The 27,232-nt window shown below is 34.3% G+C and overlaps 1 protein-coding gene and 1 long non-coding RNA gene across 2 annotated transcripts; both read right to left on the minus strand.

The window, feature by feature from the left end:
- Positions 1 to 18,746: 18,746 nt before the first annotated feature.
- On the minus strand, positions 18,747 to 23,149 carry LOC125681827 (toll-like receptor 4). Its single transcript, XM_056157730.1, has one exon. The coding sequence runs from the start codon at positions 21,491 to 21,493 to the stop codon at positions 18,887 to 18,889; it is 2,607 nt and encodes an 868-aa protein (XP_056013705.1). The 5' UTR covers positions 21,494 to 23,149; the 3' UTR covers positions 18,747 to 18,886.
- A 691-nt stretch (positions 23,150 to 23,840) lies between these two features.
- Positions 23,841 to 26,826, minus strand: LOC125673942 (uncharacterized). Its single transcript, XR_007369850.2, has 2 exons — positions 26,159 to 26,826; positions 23,841 to 25,461 (listed from the first exon to the last, which is right to left on the minus strand). It is a non-coding gene; the product is annotated as an uncharacterized LOC125673942 (long non-coding RNA).
- Positions 26,827 to 27,232: the final 406 nt, after the last annotated feature.

The following is a 27,232-nucleotide window of genomic DNA, read 5'->3' on the forward strand; positions in this document are numbered from 1 at the left end:
CTGTATACACTCCTGTTTGGGCAGTGTATAGAGTCTCATTCATTACATCGTCGTCTTCGCCTTTTATAAAGGAAAGTGAGATTGGATTACTACTGTCAATATCTAAACACACATCCTGCTGGACACCACCTACACAGAATTCAAGTTTTTATTTCAATCTGTACATGTCAAATGGAAACAATACATTTCAGAAAATTAAAAAAGGGGTTATATATGAAAGTACAGTGTATATATATATATATATATATATATATATATATATATATGTGAAAAATCATATGTAAAAGAATGCTATTGCTCTGACATATGAATCTTACTATCGACCAATACTATTGTGATACCAATCTTACTATCGACCAATACTATTGTGATACCAATCTTACTATCGACTAATACTATTGTGACACCAATCTTACTATCGACTAATACTATTGTGATACCATTAGAATAAGATGAAGTTGTTGGTCTTTAATTTTCAATTCCATCTCCTTTGTTTGTGTACAGCAATATTGAACCTATTTCATCGACAATATTTGATTCTTTTTATATCAAATAGATTTTACCCAAACGTCCATTATCAATTATAATTCATAGATTAATTACTAATTCGCGGTTTTTCCCTCCGATATAAAAGATTATCAAATGCATCACGTAACTTCCTCGACGGAAGAATTTGAGCCACTCTGGGCAGATTTTGGACCTAATCAGTATATACTTTTTTACACATAAAATCTAAAGTTTTGAATATAATTCAATATTCATCTGTCTAATGTTTTTGATTTCCTTTGATATTGTAATGATATTCATTTCCTCATGAATGTGGTACTCCGACACAATTGGAAAGAAAATGTAAATATGTAAGAAATTAGTCTCTCTCTCCATGTAAGTTAACTGATGTAAAATATTCTGTTTTGCCATCCTTAATTATTTTCTATTGTCTTACTATAGCATTGGAGTACTTTACTTTGTTACCTCCAAGAGTGTTGTGTTTGGAATTTCCACTTTCAACGATAAAAGTATTACAGTAAAACCTTTTAATTCGTTTCTTGATAGCCATTCAAAACGACTCTCGCGTGTTTGAATTGAACACACGTGTAGGGTGTTTTGTATATGTCTAATGAAAAGGTACACGAATTGATTACAGACAAGCCAAGATTGAATAAAAAAGTAAAATCAAATCAATATTTATGTTTTTGTGTAAAACAAGAAATTCACAGAATGTTCTCTTTCTTTCTTTCTTTTCTTTCTTTCTTTCTTCATTTATTTATTGCTGAATATCGACCGTAAATGACAAATGCATGCAAACTTTTTAACATTCTAAGGTTCAATTGTGTACATGAGAAGGCCCAACAAATTTCTCTGATTTAAATGTGTTTGGAATCAAGCTTGATCTGTGTTTTGAATAAGTTAAATACATTCCAAGTATACTATCTCAACTTAAATCAAAGTTATTTCTAATTTTATAGCATTATTACGTCATGAATAAAAGTTTTCCCGCCTTTTTTCAAAACGAGTTTGATAACTGTTAAATTTGAACCAGATTATTGTTTAGGAAAAGGTGTGCCCATCCGTCGAGCAAAAAAAGCAATTAATATATATTGTGTATTAAGAGAAGACGAAAAATGTATTTGAATATGAATTTGCTCGACGCATGGGCTGTATGTTTTCTGAAAGGAAAACACCCTGAATTTATGAAATTTTTCATTGATTTTAGCATTTCTGTCAATTTTATGCCAACTTCACACTCCTGTCATACAACACAAAGCAATTTCGAATCAAATTAAACGTAGTTTTGATTTGTTTATATATTCCTTATTTGAATGCCAGATTTTGGAACCCCTGCAGAAATCATCTACATGTATTTTCTGGGCCAGATGACAGTAGAAACTGTACCTACTTTAATGTAGACATACTACTATTTACGATTCCAATGGTTTTCCCTGATATTTTTACAAATTGTAACGATAACGATCTGAAATACTTTCACCATAGTAAACGCATCTACAGTTCAAAGGTCACGGGCATGGTGTACCAATTTAGCAGAAATGCGAAATTTGCACATGCAATAAAATATTTTGAATATATAGCGCATATCGCACGTGCTCAATGAATTGCACTTCAATACAGTGTAATGTATTTACTTTGCCGTATATAGGAATTGATTCTAAGATTAAATACTGGTGAAATGTAGAAAGATCTGAGTGAACTGCAATCAAAGGCAAATCGTCGTAAAATCAGACGACGACGAAAGAAATAGAAGGTAACATGGTGGTGGTTTTTATTGATTCTATGAATGGATACAAACCAAATTCGTCAGATCAAGAAATATATATTTTAATTGTTTTAATTACAAACTTCCGCCATTTTCTCGACATTGTCAGTGGAAATATGATGGATAGCAATTCGTCCTCGCAGTTGAAACTGTTTTTCTTTTCTCTTTATTTAGCGTGTTTTATGGATATCCATTGACTGATTTCTCAAATGGCCACGACATCTTTTTATTAGAACATTTTTCCCTCTACGAATGTGGCGCTCACGACTTGTATCCTTTCAATACCGATTTTCATTCCGTGTTACATTTTAACAATTACAAAAGCTAATGTTAACAGATAAGAAGACATGGCAAAAGTATAACTACATATCTGATTCAATAAATTGTATTGTCCAGTATAAAAACCTGACAAAAGGTGCAGTTTCCTTATGCTGTGTACAAATAACCGTACCGTGTCTGTTTTTTTAAAATTCACATCATAAAATTAGTTAAAGTGAAATAATTATCAGCTCTGTAATATGAAATGAAACATTACATCAGACTTTTCTGCTTGTGAACTTAAATGTTCCAGAAAATAACTAAATTTCAAGATAGAAATTTCATATCAGGTCAAGAGAAAGTGATCCTTACCTATAAAATAACAGTATTTCATTATTTTCCCTTTTGGAATTTAGAAATAAAAATAAATTTTTAAGCATAAGCCATGAAAGCCCTGAGAGAATTTCCAATGGGGTCCTTCGTGATGCTCAGATATTGGCGCTAAAGGGTCATTATTATTTACAGAAAGTAATGGATATTAAAGAAAACATCAAATGCACTAAACAAGCAAAACAAATAGGTAATTATTTTAAGTACAGGTTGAATGCAGGTGGAGTTTGATCGCTCAACGACAAGTGCATAAAATCAATTGTTTTAAGATTCGATGTAAGGTATATTCGTGTTTTTCTTTTTACCAACAACAGTTTCAGTTTTTGTTTTGTTTTGGGGATTTTTCTTTGGGTTGTTTGTTTGTTTTTGACTTCTTAGACAAATGGACGAATTAAAGCTCAATAGAATTAAAATCTGAATAGCGAAATGAAATAGCATTGCTTTATTAAACTAGTTGTTTATATATATATATATATATATATATATATATATATATATAAAGGCAAGCACAAGACGACTTATATTTATTTAGCGAGCAGTATACAATCCTAGGTAAAAATATTTTAGTTTAAGAAGAAAAGTACGCACTTAAAACACATGATAAATAAAAATATTAACTATAAAGTACGCATTTTTCTAAATCTTCATGATAAGGATTGAAATAAAACTAAACATAAAATAGAAGAAGCTTATGTATCCCGTTTTACATGGGTAATGTCCACACTTAAAACTGTATATCAGTTTCGTTATAATCTGATGATACGTAATTCTGATTGCGACGTTTAGTTTTCTGGTGTATCCCAGTGTTAAACATAGGCGGAGCTCAAACTAGGGATGTTACGAAGTTGACTATAATATTGACTATAATTCACGTCTTGCAATGCATACAGTCACGCACATATAATCCCGCACGCATGGACATTTGTAACTTCCATATGAAATTGTAACAATATAAACATTTGCCTTAATTTGTATCAGAAACGGTTCATATTAAATTTACAATTATTAGTTAACAATTTCACATGTAAATAGTGCACATACCTCCTTGCGCCCATATATCGCACGCACAGCCGTGAGCACGCCAGAACACTTGTTTAATGTATTTCTCGCACATGTTACCTCTCAAAGTAGCACGGGACAGTTTCACACAACAGACCCAGTTAACTTTCTTTAAAAATGGAAATACCCCATAATTAAAGTCATATTGCATGTATAAAATGTATAGAATAATTTTAGGACACATGTCAAATGTAGCTGAGTGGATAATAATGTTGATATACAACATATACATGTAGGTGTCACCATGATTCCTAGCATATAGATGGATACAAATAAGAAACAAAGACAGATGGTCAGTTGCTGAAGAAATTCCGGTGAAAATATGCATGTTCCAGCAAAAGGGTTGTAGCTGAGAAGGAAGGTCGATGGCCCCATATGAAAGGTAGATTTTTTAGAAGGGCAGACAAGGTTCTTGATTGTGCGCAGTGTCTAAATCTCCTCGTTTGGTACTGTGGTGGTGGTGGTGGTGGTGGGGGGGGGGGGGGGGAGTGCGGATTACCCCAAATGAGAGAAAATCGAAGCAAGAAAGGAGCACCTGCTCAGAGCATGTTTTGTGCACGGCACCAATACGTATAGATAGGGTCATGATTTATCAACTACACACACACAAAAAAAAAAACCCCATAAACAAATAAAATAAAATAAAATACAAGTATTGACATAAAAGGGAAATATGACTTTTCATTAGTCTGACATAATATGTCTGATGTATACCCACTACCCACATATTTCGGAACAAAACCAAGCTGTACCCGGCCACCAACACCAACAGACGGGTTGCAGACTCATAGTTAATTCGTTCATGAAATATTTCACGGAAGTTATTACAAACTTATTACTGCAGTATTAATATGGCCATTGAGCAGGGAAGGGTCTTTGTCGTGTCACATTTGTTGTGACACGGGACCTCAGTTTTTGCGGTCTCATCCGAAAGACCGCCCCATTTAGTCGCATCTTACGACAAGCAAGGGGGCACTGAGGATTTATTGTAACCCGGATCCCCACGGGACCATTTTCCCCACCAACACAAAATCAATCGTACAGCATAATACTCTTAAAACAATTGTCTCTTTAGTAAACTACCATGGGGACTTCGTAAATATATTGAGTCAGCTGAATAAGTACTTTTTCATTGTATTTGTTACCCTTTTGAAATAATAGTAACAGTTTTCGTCTACAAATGATTTTTAAGATGAAATGAGTAATAAAGCTATTAACAATTTGTTTTAAGTTAAAGAGAACACCTTTATCTTTAAATTATCTATACAGAGAAAAAGGCAAACATAACCAGTTTGAACTTTATTGGCGAGTATTGACCGTGGCATAAAGAAAGAAATTGTGGGATGCCATTCAATAACAACTCATATGGGCAAATCCACACAAAATGCAACATCAATCAACAAGTTCAGAATTGACCAACCCGAATCAACCGCAAATGATTACTTAATCAGAGTATAAAAGGCGAAGATAGCGAACAGTGATCAATCGCATAATTCATATAAGCAATGCAAAACAGAGAGTTGGGCAAACACGGGCCCCTAGATATACCAGAGGTGGGATCGGGTGCCTAGGAGGAGTAGGCATCCCCCTATCGACCGGTAACACCCGCCGTGAGTCCTTTATCTTGATCAGGTAAACGGAGTTATCCGTAGTCAAAATCAGTGTGCCAAGAACGGCTTAACATGGAAAACTTCAGACAGCATTTGACCCAATGATAGGTTGTATTTGCAAACTAGATCGATATGTTAAATTAACCCAATATATAGCTGAATTATGCAATGCGTTATGGTAAAAGCACCCATTTTTACACCAAGTTTCACCAAATCACAGTAACAAATCACAGAACAGTTTCAAATTCTCTGGCAACACAATAGATATGGATCAATTTTAGAGTTGTGAAATCAGTTGGGAGTTGTGACAATAGTAATCATTTGACAACAGTCACAGTTTCACAAATTCAGTCACAGTGCAATTGCACAGAACAGTTTCAAATTTACTGGCAATACACCAATACATATGGACTCAGTTGATTCTTCCTGGAGGGATCTCAATCACTCGAAATAAAAACAGCATTAAGTCAATCTGCTATATTCCATTTCTTTTTAATAGACACAATATATCAGACACGTATAATAGATTGCGAAGGGGGGATCTTGGCAATTAATGAAAACTATTATAATGTATAACCCCCCCCCCCCCCCCCTTAAAATATATTTATTCTTTATAGAGTGGTGAATAAGAACAAAGAAGTATGCAACTCTTGAAATTTAAGACTTGGAGGATGAGCCCCACCCCCTTTCGTTTTAAGCAGTGGAAGCTCGGGGGGGGGGGGGGGGGTTGAAACAATTCAGTAATAGACTCATAAAACTTCCCTTTCTTTCCCCAATATGAAAGACAATCTAGGCGCCTGTTATGGTGTTTAAGAAAAACCGAGACTCTGCATGTCTTGCCTGTGAAAGTCTGTTTTTATTATCAAACTATGATTCAACAGGCGGACGCCAGATAGCATGATCCATGCGAGTCAACTATCTACTATATCAAAGCAGGCGACACATGAAATTATTTTAATAATAATCAATCACCTCTAAATATTTCAAACGAAATCAGCAAACGAAATTCTAACAATTTAGAAGGTAGAAAGATGATGGTGCATGACTGTGGATCTGTGAATTACCAGTTCCAGCCCAACCGGGTATTTTTTGATGATGCACTATATGTCATCTTAACAGATGAATACGCCTGAACAATTAAAAGTCACATATCAATTTCATGAAACCACGTTACTGTGCATGCGCTACAACCATACCGGATATGTAACTTGACAATCTACAACCACCCGTACTGTATATTGATTGCCTAATATTCTAAAAATCTGAATGTTGCTTCCTCCGTACTAACTCATGATTAATGAGGGCTCTGTAAACGCGGAGAGATCACTAAAACACGTGTTAACTGAACGACATTTAATTCATCTACACAAAAATCAGTTACATCACAATCGACACTGAAGATGTCACATGATACACAAAAATGATATACCTGTACAAAGAGGGATAACTCTATCTAATTTCGTAACATCTCCCCACTTAAATAAAGTACAATCCCATTAATAGTCAAATATTTCATGCCCTGAAATATAGAAACTCAAAATTTTCTGTTCCATTCAAAACACGAAAATGATTGTCACCAATTTGACAAACACCATCGTCAAGTAAAACAAACATAACTGTCAAGTTTAGCTGGTTTGCGGCTAATGCGTCCACTACGAGTGATCACTGGCCGGGACGTGTTACATTTTGCTGGTTGTTCTGCGACTTGAACCTTCTCTGGAGATTTCGGAACATTAGACTGCTGATTATATGCGATAGTTCTGTGGTTTCATGCGGTACACCTGTATCGGTCAGTTCATCTGGTACTACCGATGTGAATGAATCATCACTAGCAGGATTGTTACACCCGGTATACTGCAGATGTCTCCGGTTTCTGAGATACATGTAGTATCCTTTCGGCGTTTCAACAACATAAGATCAGTTGGCATCGAATAGATACTTTGTCCAAGTCCTGTGTGTTGGTAAGCGAAATGAAGGCCTTATGATCCGTCAATAAATTGAATGATTCTAGTCCAATTAGGTAACGCGAGAACTTTTAGGACTTCTGCTACTTAAAGCATTCTTTCTCGATCTGCGCGTACTTTAATTCCGCACTACTCAGTTTTCGCGAACAGAAAGCAATCGGTTTAAGATCGTTGCCTTCCTGTTTGAACAAAGCAGCTCCACGTCCATAACTACTCGCATCAGCACTCACGACAAGTGTGCCACAACTATTCAAATCCACACTCCATGCTTCCTCATCATCGTTACATGTAACGGATCCTAAAAATAAAGTATTATCTCACTGACGGACGTCGTGTACACTCGGACGGTTGCAGCATACCGCGACGTGATCGTATCCGTTACAACGACGACACTGTTTCCCTTTAGCGAAACACCTACCCAGGTTATGACGCAAGTTGCACTTATTACATTTATCCTGATTCTGTCCTCGACTGCCGCCATGACGTGGACCATGAGAATCGCGAGGCCCTCTGCTACGCTCTCAGTTCCTCACTGAAGCCCTTGGTTGGTTATGACCTTGAGCCTGTGCTCCTGTACCATTCCTCCGAACTGTTTCAACATGCGAATGTGACAAACTCTGATTTTTGATTTGTCACTTGACTATTTCTGACTGACGTGCCATCTCAACCCCCTTTTCTAACGTAAGATCTGCTCTCAGTTGTAACTTCTCCGACATATCCCTGTCTAGTATACCAAGTACTAAGTGATCTCTAATCTGTTCATTTGAATCTGAAAATCCACAGTTCTCTCCTATCTCGTGCAGGGATCGAACAAAAGTTTCAATACTTTCACCCGATTTCTGAGAACGCTGGTGAAATTTAGCCCTCTCTTGTATCTGTTTTCTTTTTGTGACGAAATATTCATCAGATTTCTCTAACAATTTGTCATAAACTTTCTCATCTCCCTCGTCAAACACAAACATTTTGAAAATATGTTCGGCTTCTTTCCCAAGAGCGTAAATTAAAGAACTTATCTGTATCTCGCTGTTCTCCTTGTGCAATTTCGCGCCGATCCTGAAACGTGCAAAGCGTTGCTTCCAATCCGTCCATTCTGATAGATTATTGAAATTGAAGTTTTCTGGTGAGTTGAATTTTGACATTGCGATCTTGACACTTCTTGCACCATGCTTCGTCCATACTAACTCATGATTAATGAGGGTTCTGTGAGCGCGGGGAGATCACTAATGCACGTGTTAACTGAACGACATTTAATTCATCTACACATGTAAATCAGTTGCATCACAATCTACACTAAATATGTCACATGATTCACAAAACTGATACACGTGTACAAAGAGGGATAACTCTAACTAATTTCGTAACAAATAAATAGATGATTAGTTTTATGATATCGATCAACTAGATTTTTTTAACAGATGCCATAATACAATGGCTACCACAAAAAGATACTTCTCAAATTATTTCTCCGACTGCTCTTGTTGAAGGCAGCATCAGAAAGGAGGCCGATCCCGATGTGATGCACATTTATACTTATTCATTATTGCTCCAATATCCAGTACCGGAATTTAATGCATGTATTTCTTGTAAAATAAAGGCATCCATTTTGTATGCAAAATAGGTGCTCGTATTAACAACAAAGTCCCCCTCTGCGTCTTTTAATAGATGATTTCTATGCAAAAATTTAAAAGACATACTTTGTGTATTCAAAAATTGTCATCTAGAATTGTTAAGTAGGGGTGGAATGCATGGGGTTGATTTTATGAGAATAGCAACATTGATTTATGAAACCAGCAGATAAAGCGCAATAACTCCAGATTCTTTGTCAACTAAAACCTTTTACTTTGAGCATATGCATATACATAGTTTATCATGCTGAATACTGAGAAAGGTGTGCTGGTATTTTTGGTTTATTGTTTCTGATATAGGTAACGATGTAAATAGAATCCTAGTAATGATGGGTATTTTCGTATCAGAATACATTGTGATATTCTAAACTGTATTACATTAGAATATCTAAAATGATAAAATAAGCTAGAAACAAGAACAGCTACTGATTTTGAACAATTGATGTTTCATTTGCAGTTAAGAGAAAAAACCTATTAGAAAGAAAATGAAAAACAAAATCATCTATAAAATGGTAAAATTTTGCTTGAAAACATATTCGTCGGAAAATTTAAGGACACAACGCATAAATGTTATCTTATGCTTTTAATGTACGTTTCATATGCACAATTGATTGTTCACATACTGTTCGTATATTGTTAGACAAAAATCGACGTAATATGCATCTAATTCAATAATATTCTATGATATTCAGTATACATTAGAGACCTTTATTCAATTATTTAATACATTATATTCATACACACTGATAATGATAAAGTCAATTCAGACATAATTGTCATCGAGATCGAGAACTTTATGTTTTTACGTAATGTTAAATGGTATAAGAAATATTGCATTCCTTATCATCGTTCTTACCGGGATAGCGGGTACCGCTTGTGTCTAAAGGAAAATGACTCGTACAAGAACTGCCACGCTTTCCCCCTTCAATCAACCGTAAGTTTCATGATGTCAAGAAAATTGATAATTGATATGTTTTAGTACTGTTTTCATTTTCTTCAATTTTTCATGCATAATGAAACTGACGGGAAATTGTGGATTTATTGTGACATTCATGAAAGGTGAAGATAATGGACAGTGATCAATCTGATAAATCGTATAATCAATAATAAATAGAGTTGGACAAACACGTCTTTCTGGCATTGTTATATTTGCCTCAATTCTAAACCTAAACAACTATTCGCATATTACGCAATCATTTTTGCTTGAAAAAATCATGAACACCTCTTCTGTCATGTTTCAATTGCCTGGCCGATGTTCACACTTTCTGAAAGAAGTCACAATTTGTTAATTCTACATGTGTAAATACCCGGACTAGCTGACCTATATTGTTCTTTTTGAAAGAAATACCTTGGAATGCGCATAGAATATACAAATCACACACAACTCGGTCTTTGAATCAACCAGACAATTCCGATAAACAATTTTGATGAAAATATTTTTATTGAAAAATGAAAGGTGATCAAACAAGTATAACAAGGCAAATTATTCCTATGTATAACAGAAAGAAAGAACCAACTACCGAGGGCAAAGATTTATCGTGTCTCCGGATGATAGTATATGTATCAAGGATGTTCAAATTGCTTTGACGGCTACGAATGTGTCGGATTTTGGTCTGTCTGATGGGTTTACAATCAATAGTTTGTTTTAATTTCTGTAAAAAAAAATTAACCGTTAAAAGTCCACCGTAGAGAAATTTTAGAATGTTTGCTCGAATTCCCAACAACAACCACATGTCCCAGATCCAACACCGAAATGACTTGCTTGTTTTGCACGGTCTTTAACTTATTAAGGGAATGATTTGAACGGTATTAACGTTTCTATGTCTGTGTTCGTGTACGGAATGCTTCTGGCACGAAACGATTTCCACGAAACGCTGAATTGTTTGCATGGAACGGTGAACGATTTCCACGGAACGGGGAACGGATTGTACGGAACGGTGAACGGTTTGCATGGAACGAAACGGAACTCTTTGGGGATATAATAACTCGCATCAGGGTCTGCAAATGCAACTTGTAGCTATAATGTGGTTCGAAGAGATTTAAACCAGTTTAAGGCCATTGGTATCACACTAATTGTGAGTACGATTAACTTAATTTACCTGATCAAGATAGATGGTTCACGTCAGACGTAGCAGGAGTGCTCACTCCTCCCAGGCATCTGATGTTTCCAGCCGAATGTATTTGCCATTTTTTCGGTATTTTTGATAGAACTATGCGATTAATCACTGTTTGGTATATTCACCTCTTCCGTAACATAAATATTATATTCATCACATTCAATGGATCACCTTGCATTCAGTGGAAAACGTTTTACTGCTATTATTTTATGCAATGAAACTTACTTCTAGGAATTGATAAGAAATGAATATGAGCTGAAGTAATTTGGAACATTATTCCCCCTTTCTAAACCACTTAAGAGCCTTTATCTGAAGCATCAAACTTTTCAATAATTATAGAGATGGATAAATACCCTCACCGGTTTTGCTAAAATTTGGCATATAGGGATAAATTTGGCATATAGGGATTATTTGATACCCTCTCGTAGAATTTGATACCAAAATTTGTAATTAAGGTACTGTTGCCATTGTAACAAGAACATCTTGAAAACAGTCCCAAAATGCTTTAAAATGCTCGATTTTGACTCATTTTTGATTAAACATAGACAAATTAATTTTACTGGTGTACAAATTTCTCTATTGCTTGCTTAACGATTAGCTTCAGCATAACAAGTACTTAAAAGAATATTAATAAATCAATATTGGATTACCTATTGTTCCTGAAGTTGAAAAATCAATGTTTTAGCATTTTGACTATATTTGATAAAGTAATCCATTTTAAGCCATTTTATGACATCATTAACAGGAAAACACAACAATATACATTAATGAAAGTAATTCATCCCTTTATGTGTAAAATATAAAAAGAAAAATAACCAATATCAAATTTCAGTAATTTATCGATATTATATCCTTAATCTATTTTTGGCATAAACAATGATAAATATAATGTATTCTCATGTTAGAAAATATTTCAGGTGCCATAGAAACCCTATTTCAGTATTTTATAACAAGGTTTTAATAAGTAAACTAGTATGATAATTTGTATCAGAAAGCATTATAGGTCTTCTAAATACCATGTGAGAGCGTAAACTATCTCATTGTCATATTATCTTTGAACATATAAATTGATGTAAAAAAAGGGTCTGCTTAAGCTTGCAATACTAATGATTAATTGTTTTGTTACCGCAACAGCCATTGTATAAGATATGCGATTCCGTTTAGTTTTGAAGAAAAATGTTAACTATAAAATTGATTTGTGTCAGAGAGCAGAAACGTGTGTGTCTATTATTATGTGAAAGTGCTCTGTCATAATTTCAATATTTGTTATAAAGTACCAATTTCATAATTTTCATGGATTAGTCATAAGTCCATGTAGGAAACATTTATAAAATATTGAAGTCAAATGGCATTGATAGAAAATTATCATACTTAAAATGAAAATTACACTTTATGAATGTGTTTGAATTACTTTGTATCGAATGTAATTTTGAATTTTCACAAGATAGAATAAAATTACTTATTCATCTAAAGGTGTTTCCTGTAAAAGCATTTATTTATATGACTCTGTTTAATCATTTAAGTTTAATCATTACAAAGGGAAAAATATGAAGAAAAATGTGCTGCTATGGAAACAATAGGGCCAACAACCACAATAATTGAAAACGATTCAATGTACTTCAGTAGATTGATTCTGTAATATCATAACTTTATCTTTGCATTCATTGGCTGGTTAAAATATACTAATTAAGAAAGAATTCAATTTGTAGTTTAGTTTCTGTAGAAAGCTACTAATGGAAACATGCTGTTGGTTATTTAGATCTCTTTTCATTTACATTAACTACAAGTATTTTACCTACTTATACTCAATTGAGTCAGTTTTGACCAGAGATAGTCCTAAAATCCTTTTATAAAAATGTTGGTAATCTGACTGTTTTTCTCTCTTTCCATGGAAACATTAGATAGGAACTTTAACAGCCACATGTAACTTAGTATATTAATGTTTGGTTATGCATGCTTCTAAACATTTTCTTGACACTGATTTTTATCAGCTACAACAACACAATCTACGGGGGTGGAGGAGTACTGTTGTTAAAACAGGTTTAGGTTTTGTATCAAAATTATAACATGATTTTATGTGCCATACATGTAGATGAATGACTTACATCGTATAAGATGCATGGTTTACGAAAATACTGCCCAATTCGGGGAGGGGGGGGGGGCTGTTATCTTGTTTTAAAAAAAAACGTGTGTCCATCTTGGTTATATCAAGGTGTCCTGTTTCTGTCAGACTTATCCTGATTGTTTTCTATTAGCATGGTTAGATTAAAACTTGTACATTTTTAATTGCAGTCTGTGATGCTCTCATTCAGTGCAGGAAATTAATTAAACAATGTTCAATCATATGTTCAAGTTTTATCTAAAAATGAGTTTGTAAACAATGACTAACACACGATATTTGTTTTTGCATATACCAGTATTTTTCAGTAAACTACATGTACAGTTGCATCTTTCAGTTGAGTACAGTTCCTTCCATGAAAAGGGATGATAAATTCAAAAACAGTTTATGAAATATTCTCCAACAGTCTCAGCCTCTGTGATTTTCTCAGTGGACACATTCCAGCTGAGGAATCTTTAAACAAGTTACTGCTATGTTGGATCCACTTGAATTTTAATGATCAACCCACAGTTGTGTTGATATATGATGATGTTGAGTCTTATACATTCTTCACTAAAACATTTCTGTCTTAATTTCATTTAGAAGATTCAATCTTCAATCCGCAACCCTGACAGTCAGAGCTAAAACGTATATCAAAAATAATAAATATTTCCTGCTGATTGATAAGTTTATAACATCAGATAAATCTTATTCACAAACACATATCGGCACAGGCATTTCTAATGTACAAGATTTTGCTAGAAGTTTCTATTCAACGATGAATTGCATGTCATTTGTTTGATGTCTAGTTATTTTACAAACAGGGGCAAAATGAATGATAATAATAAAGTACTCTCGGATCTGAAATGTTATGACAACAGCATTGGACACATTTAATGCCACCTATGCATTTCTTTTTCGGCTAATCTTCTCAGAAGTGTTAGCATACAACACAATGTACAGGTTCTCACTGTTGTAATCTTGATCGTAGCGTAAATCCACTGATTGAAAGCTACCCATCAAGGACATAAAGATCTCCGACAAACACTTAAGTATCAAATGAAAAATAATTGATTTAAAGACATAAACCAGCTCAAATATCCAAAACACCCTTCACAAATTTCTACTTTCACTTTGCAAAAGGGACGTAATTTGTCTTGATCATGAATATATTTGAAATACGCATTGCATTCAAGAGTCGAGGTAATCTAGATTTCGAAAAAAACTCGCATATGTTCGCAATAGCACACATTTTAAAAATCAATTTATTTTCTTAAATGAAATGAGACATTTTTTGATATGCTATTCTAATAGATGCAAGGTGAAGATAACGAACAGTGATCAATGCAAGGTGAAGATAACGAACAGTGATCAGTCTCATAATCCTACAAGCAATACAAAATAGATAGTTGGGCAAACACGGACCTCTGGACACACCAGAGGTGGGATCAGGTGCCTAGGAGGAGTAAGCATCCCCTGTTGACCGGTCACACCCGCCGTGAGCCCCATATCCTGATCAGGTAAACGGAGTTATCCGCAGTCAAAATCAGTGTGCTAAGAACGGCTTAACAATCGGTATGAAACACGTCAGACAGCATCTGACCCAATGCGAGGTTGTATTGACGAACTAGATCGTTATAACGACCATAGAATTTGCGAAATGCTGACTTCAATCGAGACTGTTGAAATCACTGTACCATCAACTTGTTTGTCAGTAGCTTACCTCGATTTAAAAACTGACTATACCCAGAACAAGCTCTTGCATATCGAATCAGTTGAGATATATAAACACCATATGCAGGTGATAGTGGAATATTGCTACATAAATGTGGGAAGTTGACGATGGAGAAGCTGAAATCATCCCGTTTGTCACACAGTTGAGTTGTCAGTTGGCCGTTAATGTCTACTTTCAATAAAGTATCTAAGTATGAAGCAAAAGTGGACGACTCTGTGGTGTCCTTTAATTTATTTCGAGCTCACAGGGATATATCAAATCGACATATGAATGAAAGCTATCATTGTTAATAGAGAAAACGTCATCGATATATCTAAAAGTCGAATTGAAGGTCACAGCGAGAGATTTTTTCTTCTCACGTAGATGTTTTTGAATAAATTCTGCTTCATATGAATATAAAAACAGGTCAGCTAAGAAAGGAGCACAATTCGTGCCCATGGGAATTCCAACAAACTGTTGGAAGACCTGATCACCAAAGACCACGAAGATATTGTCAATGAGGAACTCTAGCATATTTTTTATTTCAACTTCAGAGTACTTGTGCGTGGAATCAGAGTGGTGTTTAACAAAGTAAGTTTTTGAATGACTGATCACTAGATATGAATATTTCCGTTTTCCGTTTTTGTTGAAGAAGCAACTGTCTATGATGTCAAAATGTCTAGTCTTTAATTTATCGTGAGGAATGGTCGTGTATAGTGTTGAAAAGTCATGGGTTTTAATGCTATTAATTTGGGAAAAATTCTGTGATTTCAAGTTTACTAAAAGTTCTTTAGAAGTTTTTAGAATCCACATTTGATTAACACCACTTATGGCATATGTAGTCGCACAGTAAGTTTGAAGTTTCTCCTTCACAGCTGTTAACATTTTCGTGAGGAACAAAGATAGGGGCTTGGTAGAGCACTTACTGGATCCAGCAATGTATCTTTGTTTGTAAGGGTTTTTATGTAGTTTAGGAATCCAGTATAGGTACGGTAACTCATATTCATTCGACCCACTGACTGGAATATTAAATGTCTCTAAAACTGAAGCATGGTTTTGAAGAATTTCGTCTTTTGAAAGGGCATTTAGAGTATAAGTATGATTACCAAAAGTGGAATTAATGCCAAGTTCGTTTAAAATACAGTTGTAATAATGAGCCTTACAAACAAAGACAATGTTGTTACTAGCTTTGTCAGCTGGAACCAAAACATATTCCTCATGTAACCTATCTAATTCTTTTATCACTTCTGGTTTACTAAACACAGAAGGATAGATGGTACGTACTTTTGTTTTCATGTGTCTAATGCGGGATTTTAATATCCCTCATATGCTTTTAACCCTTTCTGACAATGTATCAAGTTCTTCTTTTTCATATTTAGCCCATCGTCTGGCATAATCTTCGACATAACTCATAATAGAGATGAAGTTCTGTCGCCAATTAAAAGACCGAGGTTCTCTGTATTTAAGACCTTTAAGATATAATAACTCCTACAAGCAATACAAAATAGATAGTTGGGCAAACACGGACCCCTGGACACACCAGAGGTGGGATCAGGTGCCTAGGAGGAGTAAGCATCCCCTGTTGACCGGTCACACCCGCCGTGAGCCCCATATCCTGATCAGGTAAACGGAGTTATCCGCAGTCAAAATCAGTGTGCCAAGAACGACTTAACAATCGGTATGAAACACGTCAGACAGCATACGATATACATATATCAGCGTAAAAATAATCCACCAGTGGTTGTGTTTCTGCACAAAATTGAAGCACTTTCCTCTCATTTTCAGTTGATTTTTTTTTTGTATTCGAAAACATATATTTCGTGTTAGGGAGTTCCAGCAAATGGATTTTATTTTTTAAAAATTGCATGCAACATAGCCTACTTAAACAGTAACGGGAAGTTAAATGAAAAATGGATATACACATTTTTAGAAGGAAAATGCAGCATTTACTGTGGCTCACGTCTTTGCACAAAATCGGATGTCTTGTTGCCCTGAAAACAGGAGTCGAAACACATTTTAAAGGTGTCATGATTAAAGGACTAAAGTATGTATCCTTTGTGTAAAATTTCGTCAAAATCTGTATCGGTCGTTTTCCACAAGTTTTGATGCTTACAGAGAACGGCTCTTAATAACTTACTTTTGCTTTTCTTACTTAAATTTAACCTATGCGAGTTATTATTCGCAAACTGTATACATAGTTACATCTAAGTTTGTAAATGTATGTACCATGAAAAGGCAAAGACAACAAATAACGATTGATCTCTTAACTCCCGCAAGAAATATAGAACCAAGAGTTGGGCAAATATGGACCCCGTATACACCAGAGGTGGGTCAAAGCACCCAGGAGGAACAAGCATCCCCCTTCGACAGGCCACACTACCAGTGAGCACCATATCATAATCAGACAAATGGAGCAATCCGTAGTCAAAATCTGGGTGCAACGAACGGTTAAACAATTGGCATGAAACACGTCGAACAGCATTTGACCTAATGCCAAGTTGTATTGGCAAACTAGATCGTTATAAAGACCACAACATGTGGAAAAAAGCTAACTATGAACAACTAATGAAAAATCCTGTCAGTTGCATTTCTTAATTCAAAATCTGACCATAAGCAAAACAAGCTCTTGCGCATTGAACCAGCTGACAAACACAACTAATAAATGCGAGCGACAATGAAATATCGCTACACAAACAAAGGAAGTTGACGATGGAGAAGCTGAAGTCATCCCGGCTGCCATAAAGTCGAACCTAGTTTGCTACCAACATCAATGTTCAATAAGATATCTAAATACGAAGCAAAAGTGAAAGATTATTGGGTATTTTTAATTTCAAGTTCATTAGAAAATATTGAATCGACATATGAATGACAATGACTATTGTTAATAGGTATAACATCGTCGATATATCTTAATATCGAGTTGAAAGCCATAGCAATAATTTTGTTTATCTCATGTAGAAGCTTTAAATTCTGCCTCGTAGGAATATTGAAATATGTCAGATGATGATAAAGGAGCACATTTAGTGCCCATGGCAATTCCAACAGGCTGTTGGAAAACATGATAACTAATGACTACGAAGATATTGTCGATGAGGAACTCCAGCAGGTGTTTAATATCAACTTCAGAGTACCTGTGCGTAGAATCAGAGTGATGTTTAACGAAGTAATGTTTTGAATTACTGATCACTAGATATGAATATTTGCTTTTTCCATTTCTGTTGAAGAAGCAATTGTGTATGTTATCAAGAACACCTAGTCTTTTATTTTTCGTGAGGAATGGTCGTGTAAAGTGTTGAAAAGTCATAGGTTTTGACGTTGTTGATTTGAGTAAAGCTTTGTGATTTTAGATTTACTTAAACTTCTTAAGAATTTTTCAAAATCCACATTTCATTTACACCACTTCTGGCATATGTTCACTACGTGATACAGGTATGTAAATATTTCAAAAACACTGTAAAGGAAATAATTTTGACAAATTTGAATTTTATTGAATGATAAAGATTTAGAAAGGTATATGAAAAGTATACATTTGAAAATACATATATTCATATTTGATTTGCAGTATAAGCAGCAATGAAATGATGAAAAACCAGGTTTCACTCTATGTAGGATATTTGGATTTTTCTACATCAAGCATTTTAATCCAAAGATAGCTTTAATATATACTCCATGCAAACATTCAAATAGTGACGGTGGCGAAAAATATATTTTAGATATGTCAATAAATGCTTGTTATTCTTTCTTGAAAATTCAAAACATTCAAAGAAACAAAGTACATTTTATAAATCCTCCTCTATAACGGTTTTTAGGGTTTCCCAGAAGTCGTCATATGCGCATGCCTCCTCGGGGTATTCATGGACACATTTGCACAGTTCCAGGTCAGTAATACATTTTGGAAGATGACCGTTGTAAACTTCGGGGAAGATAACCAACTGGACGAATTTTAAATTTTCTCTAGCTTCTATGGCCTCCATTCTTGCCATGTTCAATTCATAGTCTCGCCATTTCGATTTGAGATATCTTTTTGATATTAAGCAGATCACTCGCTTGCTGTCCTGAATCGCATCCATAATGACTTGACCTTTTGCTACTCCAGCAGGCTCATCTCGATCTCGGATGTAAAGTTGTATATTAGAATTATTTTCCACTCGAGGTATAAATTCCGTAAGCATGAAAGATAGCTCACTTCTTGAGTACGAAATCATTGCATCATATTTGTAATGAATTGAAGATGAAGAAAACTCATTTGAATACCTCCCTAATTTTTTGAAACGTTGCTTTGCTTTGAATACTACGTAACGAATTTTCCATTTATTTTTCTGTAGAGTTATTCCAACGACTGTACTGAAAATAAAAGCTAAAGTGACAGACGTCGCGATGTATATTACAAGATATGATTTACAAATTTCCTTCAAAGACACCAATGAATGAGCTGCATTTGTAAAATTAAACTTTTCAGAACTTGTCGAGGAGCATTCATAGTCTATAAAACGTGCGAAGTTTCTTCTATTACGCGTGATCCATGACAGGAAGTCTACATTATCACAGGAACATAGAAGCTTGTTTCCCGATAGATCTACAGTAAGGTTTGATGTTCGAAATAAAGTTTCAAATGAGCGTCGGTATCTTTCCTCAATTGTGGTAAATCTGTTTTGTGCGAGGTTCATATATTTGATTTCTCTCAAATGTTCGATGTTTACCCGCCATATCGATAGCAGGTTATTTTTTAGATTCAATGTCTTCAACTTTCGCATATTCTTAAACATTTGAACAGATAACGACATGATGCTGTCATGTGACAAATCAAGATTTTCTAGAGATATGAGATTTTCAAATGTTTTCCCTTCTTTATCACTCGATAAGCTTTGACCTATATTATTCTCTGATAAATTAAGAGATTTCAGACCAGTGCCATACTTAAGAAAATGTGGGGAGATGTAAAAACAGAAATTGTTGGACAGATCAAGAATTTGAATTCCCTCTGCGCCGTGTACAGGTCCATTCCATGAGTAGAAAAAGTTGTTCTGTACATAAATCTCACGTAAACTAGAACCATTTATTCCGAATTCGGGAATCTTCGTATAAAGCCGACTTGCATTTGCATATAATGTTTCTAAGAATCTAGGTAAATAAAATGTGAAAATACGCTTTCTTTCAGACTTTGAATCTGAATCTTGCATCGATGTTTCCCGTATTGTATAAAAGTCCTTGATCGTAACATGTGTTCGTTCTTCAAAGGGATTTGTACGAGTATAGTCATATTCGTCGGTTTTCTCCTTGCAGTCTTCAAATATGGATGATGGATATGGAGGAGGTCGTAACTGAACGCTTATGTTTAAAACACGAAGATTTGCAAGGAAAAAGTAGTCAATTATGTATCTCCCTTGGGTCAGCTTATTTTCTCCCATTGAAAATATTCGGATTGTTTTAGGAAAATTTCTGATCACACCTGGTTCTAATTGTTCGAGTCTATTCTTTTCAATGTGTATCTCGGTAAGATTGGTATTGTCTATGTTGATCAGATGATGTCTGAGGATTTTAGAGCCTGTTCCAGTCAAACACATAATACCATTGATATGTAAAATATCAATAGATGTCTGGTTAAGGTTATGTGTGATGTTCGGAAGTGAAGCAAATCCGAGTCTTTTGTTGTGGGAAACATCAAGATATTGAAGTAAAGGTAGAACTCCAAATGCACCTTCTTCAATGTCGATAATATTGCATGCTGAAACATCTACATATTTTAACTTAGGCGTGTTGTTAAACATGTCTTGAGGAATCCTTGTGAATGAACAATTTCCCGTAATTCCAGACAAATCAAGTTTGTATAAGTTTGCTAAATTGGAAAACCCCTTTCCAAAGGATATGTTCTTTGGTCCATCGATTTTTAAAATTTGCAATGATTTCAGCTCTGCAAATACTTCGTCATGCACTATGACGCTCGTACCTGGATGGGAATTTCCTTTCAGACTCAGTTCAGTTAAGGAATATAAGTCTGCAAACAGACCTTGATATAATTCGGATATGCTTATCTTATTTCCTTCCAGATTCAATGATTTCAGATTTCGTAATCCACGGAAAGGTTTGTTGCTTAGTGATTTTATTTTATTTCGCGACAGATCTATGTACGACACAGTCTCCGGAAAAGGATCGCTGATTTCTTCAATGTCATTATCGCTCAAATCAATCCAGGACACATTTTTTGGAAAATGTGGAATATTTTGAACATGTTTCTTTGAACAGTCTACTTTAATCTGGTGTTGAATATTTTCGCAAGTACAATTCACAACTCCAAAAACGCAAAGATGCCAGATATTTTCAGCAACAGCGTAACTTATCAATAAAAGAAAAATATATAACAAGTAATATCTGCAATAAAACTCCATGTTTTCAAATTATGCACAACATGATTAACCCACTTCCACTAAATACGTCAAACGCTTGACTATGAGCATGGCTTCTATTGACAAGACAATACTTTGGCATGAGTAGAACCATAATTGTCACCACCTTTTATGATCGACGTATTGCACATGTGCATGGAAAACCCATTAATTTACTTCCAACTTAAATGCATTCGTAAGAAGGATTCAGTTGCATTCGATATTGTACATGCGCATGAAAAACCCATTAATTTACTTCCAACTTAAATGCATTCGTGATAGGAATTCAGTTACATTCGATATGTTGAAAAACGCGCTCTCAAACTGTGTCAAGTTTAGTTCTTGTCTAGATTATCTGAATACCTCACGCCATCAGAACGATTTTCTTACTATTGACACGGGCATACTCTGTAATGATCGTTTAAAGGGATATTGTTTGTAATATAAGACGTAAAAATTACTTCCAAACTGTGATTAACATGCTGGAACGCGTTTTAAAATGTAGAAAAATAGATCTGACTAACTGAAAAATTCTTTCTTCGATCGAATTTAAGAAATATATGTAAGTTTTCTCTCCATCTTGAATTATTTAATTCCATATGTATAAAGTCTCCTTTTTAGTATTAAAACCTTTAAAAACTCTAAACACTTTCTAGAAATCTTTTTCGGTCGTGTTTATCTGTCATAGCAACGTAACGCAAGACTACATACATAAGAGTACTATGACGTCACAGTAAGTATTATACAATTGATAAGTAACATCAAAGTTGATATTGTGCGAAGAACATTTGAGAAAGGTAAGTCTAATAACAAAATGAACAATACTCACCCGACATCATGGACACATCCTAAAATATTACTATGCGCATTATTAAATATTTGGTATTTATGTAGCAAACTTTAAGAAATGTTTGTTCACAAAGCAGTTAACTTCTGGCCTAAATGAATACAAACACGAAATATTACAGCAAGTAGTTAATCTAAATACATTAATATTGTTAAAATCAATTATTATAACACGTTCTTTGCATACAAGACATTAATTATTAAAGACAAGAATGTTCCCTTTTGTTTATGCCGAATGGTACATAAGTATTCAATTTTTTTCCCCATAAAGAACATGACCCACAATATGCCATTTTTGGCCTACCAAATTTGGAAAAATTAAAGAACACTTTAGAATAAATCTAAGATTATATTTTTTATCCATAACATGAGCCAAGTTGTATTGCGCAATCGTTTCCTCACACCGGATGTTTAAAGCACTCAAGTAAATGCCCAAACCTACCGCAGTTTCACGTTTTCCGGGAAAATCGCATAAATTTGCCAACTTCAGTCTATAAATTCACATGGGCCGCATTACTCACGACTCAATTTTGTAAACTAAAATTAAAATGTAAAGTTAGATTAACACTTTCCATCAAAAAAATTAACTCGTAAGCAATGCGGCCATGTCGAAAAAAAAAAATAATAATAACAAAAGTGTCGTCTGGAAACGTCAGATTCCAAGGAAGTCAATACATACAACTAACACAGTTGATACGACTCAAAAAGAAACAGCAAAGAGGTGAGTTTTTATGTTCTTATATATTTTTTAAAATAAAAAAATCAATATCTAAACGAGTAAATATGAGAGTCATGGCCTATGGTAAAAAGGTACGGGGGGGGGGGGGGACCTATCGTGTATGTTTGATTCCGATGGCTTTAAAAGTACCGATTTCCCTACCTTTTGTTACTTTAAAAATGATATTGTTCAAAACAGAATGAATGTTCGAATAAAACGTACAGTACAAACTTATTCGGCCATACGGAATACCCTAGTTAGAATAATCTGTGTCTCGGGACAGGCCCTCACCACAATCGGTGCCGTAGGACATTATCATTTTAACGATAGAACATTCTCTCTAGGAATACCCCAGTAAACATTTCAATTACACAGGCCCAGCATGTACACATGTATTACGCATGGAGATGTGCGATATATATTCAGACAGTATGATCTATCGTATGAATTTGTCCATTGGTTCTCATAATTTTTACAAATTATGTAGATCTACGTTTAATTAATATAGGCTACAGTTCAAAGTTTCTTATAAAATATTAAGTCTGTCAATCATAACTGTAAAGTTGTAGCAACGTGTTACATTAACAAATGTCCGAATATTACAGCAATGTCAAACACGGCTGTAAGCTCTATCTATTTTACATTTGCACTTGAGAATTTGAACGCACAATATTCATAGATCGAACGGAGATAATATTACCGTTTTGTTTTCAATTTCAACTATTTAAGTTCGTAAATTCATAAGTCCCTTGTATATACGTGGAAAGACACCTACAAAAACACACAGAAAGTTTGTTTTTAATGAAGTAGATCAATTTAAATACATATCAAAATATATCTTGTTAAATAATATTTGACAAAACTTGTGTTGAAATGTAGAGTATTCTCTTAATTATGTTTACGTTTTTTCGATTGAAGGGCAATAACTCTAAATGGAAAACATAGTTTACTAGTGGAGGATCCTAGTTTTTTTTTCTTTCGTTTTGTTTTATATATACACACGAAAATCAAACGCTTTAATTGATTTTAGAATTTTTATTTTGTGCTATAGACAAAATTGATATTGAAAAGATATGTTTTAAATGTTAGGAAAAAAAAAAAATCTATAAAGGTGAAACGGCAACCCCCCCCCCCCCCCCCCCCCCCCCCCACCCCCGAAAATGTATTACAATACTACTGATAATTTTTCTATTATTTATATTATTTCATGGTTTTTGCACCAGTTTTCTTTTTGGATTAGGAAAATGGTTTACTTTTTCCTTAAAAAAGGACTTTGGAAGGGTCCATTAAACAGACCCAGGTTGGGAGATTTCAGGCTCTCATGGACTTAATTTCCGTGGAAACGAGGGGGTTATTTATATTCGGTCTTTCCTACCCCGGGATAGGAAAGACCGAATATAAATAACTTCCTCGTTTCCACAGAAATTTACATGGACTACATAATAGAAATAAATTAACCATGTATACATTGTTGTAAACCCCATACCCCCTCTATATGTCACACTGACATTAATCAACAAAACATTTGAAGATACACATTTTCAGTTTATTAGTGGGAAAAAAAATAATTCCAAGTTCTTGAATACAATTTATTAATTGATTCACCAAGCATTAATTAACAAGTTAATTGATTTATAATTAGATTTTAGGAAAAATAACCTAGGCTAATGGGTTTTAACATGAAGATAAGATTTTCATCCAACCCAAATTGTATATTTTAATTACATGTATATGACATAAATATTTCAGATATGCCAAGGAGTGGTCCCTAATTCTTTCTCTGTTTCAACTGTCCATGGAGAGTAAAACCAAAACACAGATCCAGGATTTCAAAGAAATATAGGTCAGTGATCACCACTCTGATAGGGAGGGCACCATCTGATCATGATTTTCTGTGCAATATATGCCAGAGTGTGTGTGTTGCTCCCATATTAAACAGAAGAATATCAAGTCGGTTAGGCAACAGATTCAAGACAGTCCAGCACCACCACCACCAGCAGCAGTTCTTCCAATTAGTCCCCCTTCTGTATCACTCCCATCCCCATGTACATCAAGAGGGCACACTTCATGCTGTATCTGCGAGTTACCAGGTCCAAAGTTAGTTGTAGTCCCAGTAGGAGTAAGGCATGAAATCTTCATTTCAAAAGAGGCCATCATTCCTGCCGGGGCTCGCTTCTGTACAAATCACCTACAACAAGACATAGAAGAACTTGAACCTATTGCTGACAACACCATGTTCAACAAAACAGGAGTGACATAATTAATCAAACAAGTTTTTGAGAGCTGAAGTTTTGAGAAAAGAGAAAATAAGGTTGGATTTTGACGACAGTGAAAGTCTAACAGTGAGCATCAGAATCTCCTGGGAACCCCTAAAGCTGCTTTTGAGGACTTGCTGACATATGTAAACCTGTAGAATATGGAAACTTGTGCTAGATAAAAGCTTTATAACCTTTCTACCAGTGATGTATTTATTAACAATTAAAAGGGTATTTGATTTTAGCAGAATAATTACTTATTATGAACTACTAGTATTATCATTATGATACTTAACTGGCAAATAACAAACAACAAACATGATTTGTAAATGTTACTTCCTGTATAGATCTACATGATACTTCTATTTTGGGAACATTATCAAAATAGGCCAATTTAGATTATTTCTCATTCTGTGGCATTTACAAGCATGTATACATTACATGTAAATGCAATATAATCCAAACAATTTAAAACTACAGAGCCTTAGGATATATTCTATTTCAAATATGTATCTAGATGTAATTCTATTCAAATCTATATTAATGCCTGGAAGATTTTTAGATCACAGCTCATGAATTACGTTCTGTCAGTCAATAATGTATTGCACAAACATTTAAAAAAAATTGTTGGTTAAAAGACCTCAGTATCTTTACATGATTAATACGTATAGGAATATACAATTATTGATCAAGATAAATACAGTAAAATTTATACAGTATCATTTCTCAAATCGTATTTTCAGAGTCAATAATATACTGACTCTGATCCCCTATATCGGTGTTGTGTTGTTATTATTCACGCTTTGAAATCTACATGTACATGTAACAAAAAGATCATTTGATACTTACTATTAGGTGTCTACAGTAATTTTCCTTTAATCAGGTTTCACAGCAAATGCTCGTTGAACGTGTAATTCCGAGTAAATTCGAATTGAACATGTTTTGACGAGACGCGGTGTCAACTTATTTCGTTACCATTGCTTTCGATACTCGGTCGTTTTAATACTAAAAAAAAAAAAAAATAAGAAAGAAAACAAAAAAAACCAAAACTATGGAATATGATATGAAACAGAATTGTTCCAATGATTCACTTCTTTCACCATGTAAATAAACTACATACTATATTTATTCTTCTTATTTCAGTATTTTAAAATTCAAGTAAAAATAATTTAAAAGTAAAGTTGAACAATCACGGCTTTGAACATCATTTCCAAAATATTTCTTATTTCTATTTCCCAAATTTGGTCAAAAATGCTTATTATGATCATTGAATAAGCCATTCTAGCTATTTGAGTGCATATAACTTGATAAATTCAGAGATTTATAGGTTCATGTACATTGTACATGGTCATTGGAGGTTTATTGTTGTGACGTGTATCCCGAAATGTTAATTTTTTAACATTAAATACCACAATATTCAACGTCATATTAACAAAAAAGTATAGAATATATGAAAAAAGAAAAACATTTCTAGAAAGCCTATATCCCGAAGATTATTATATACAGAAATTATCAATTTCCCAGGCTAGGCCATTTTTCATGGTTCGTGGGTCATGTTCTTTTCTCTAAAGCGACGTTAAATGTCATCTTTGTAAAGTTTTTTAATTGATATAATTATGGAATAATCGTCAATACTATGAGGATCTGTATAGAAATGAATACCAATCGTATTGACGATTATTCTATAATAGGGACGACAAATCAATGCAAGATACCTATCTATAAAAGATATACATTTTGAATGTGTTCACCAGAACAGTAAAATGAAAGGCAGATATATCGAACAGTGATCTAATTTGACGTTGGGTTTTTATCTTTAGGTGTAAATTGTACTTCTTTAGCCAAATTAAGAAAGATTGTATTGCTTATAGGAGTTACGAGATTGATCACTGTTTGTTATCTTCGCCTTGCATTATGTTCTGC

This window comes from Ostrea edulis, chromosome 3 (assembly GCF_947568905.1).
Source record: "Ostrea edulis chromosome 3, xbOstEdul1.1, whole genome shotgun sequence".
Taxonomy (NCBI): domain Eukaryota; kingdom Metazoa; phylum Mollusca; class Bivalvia; order Ostreida; family Ostreidae; genus Ostrea; species Ostrea edulis.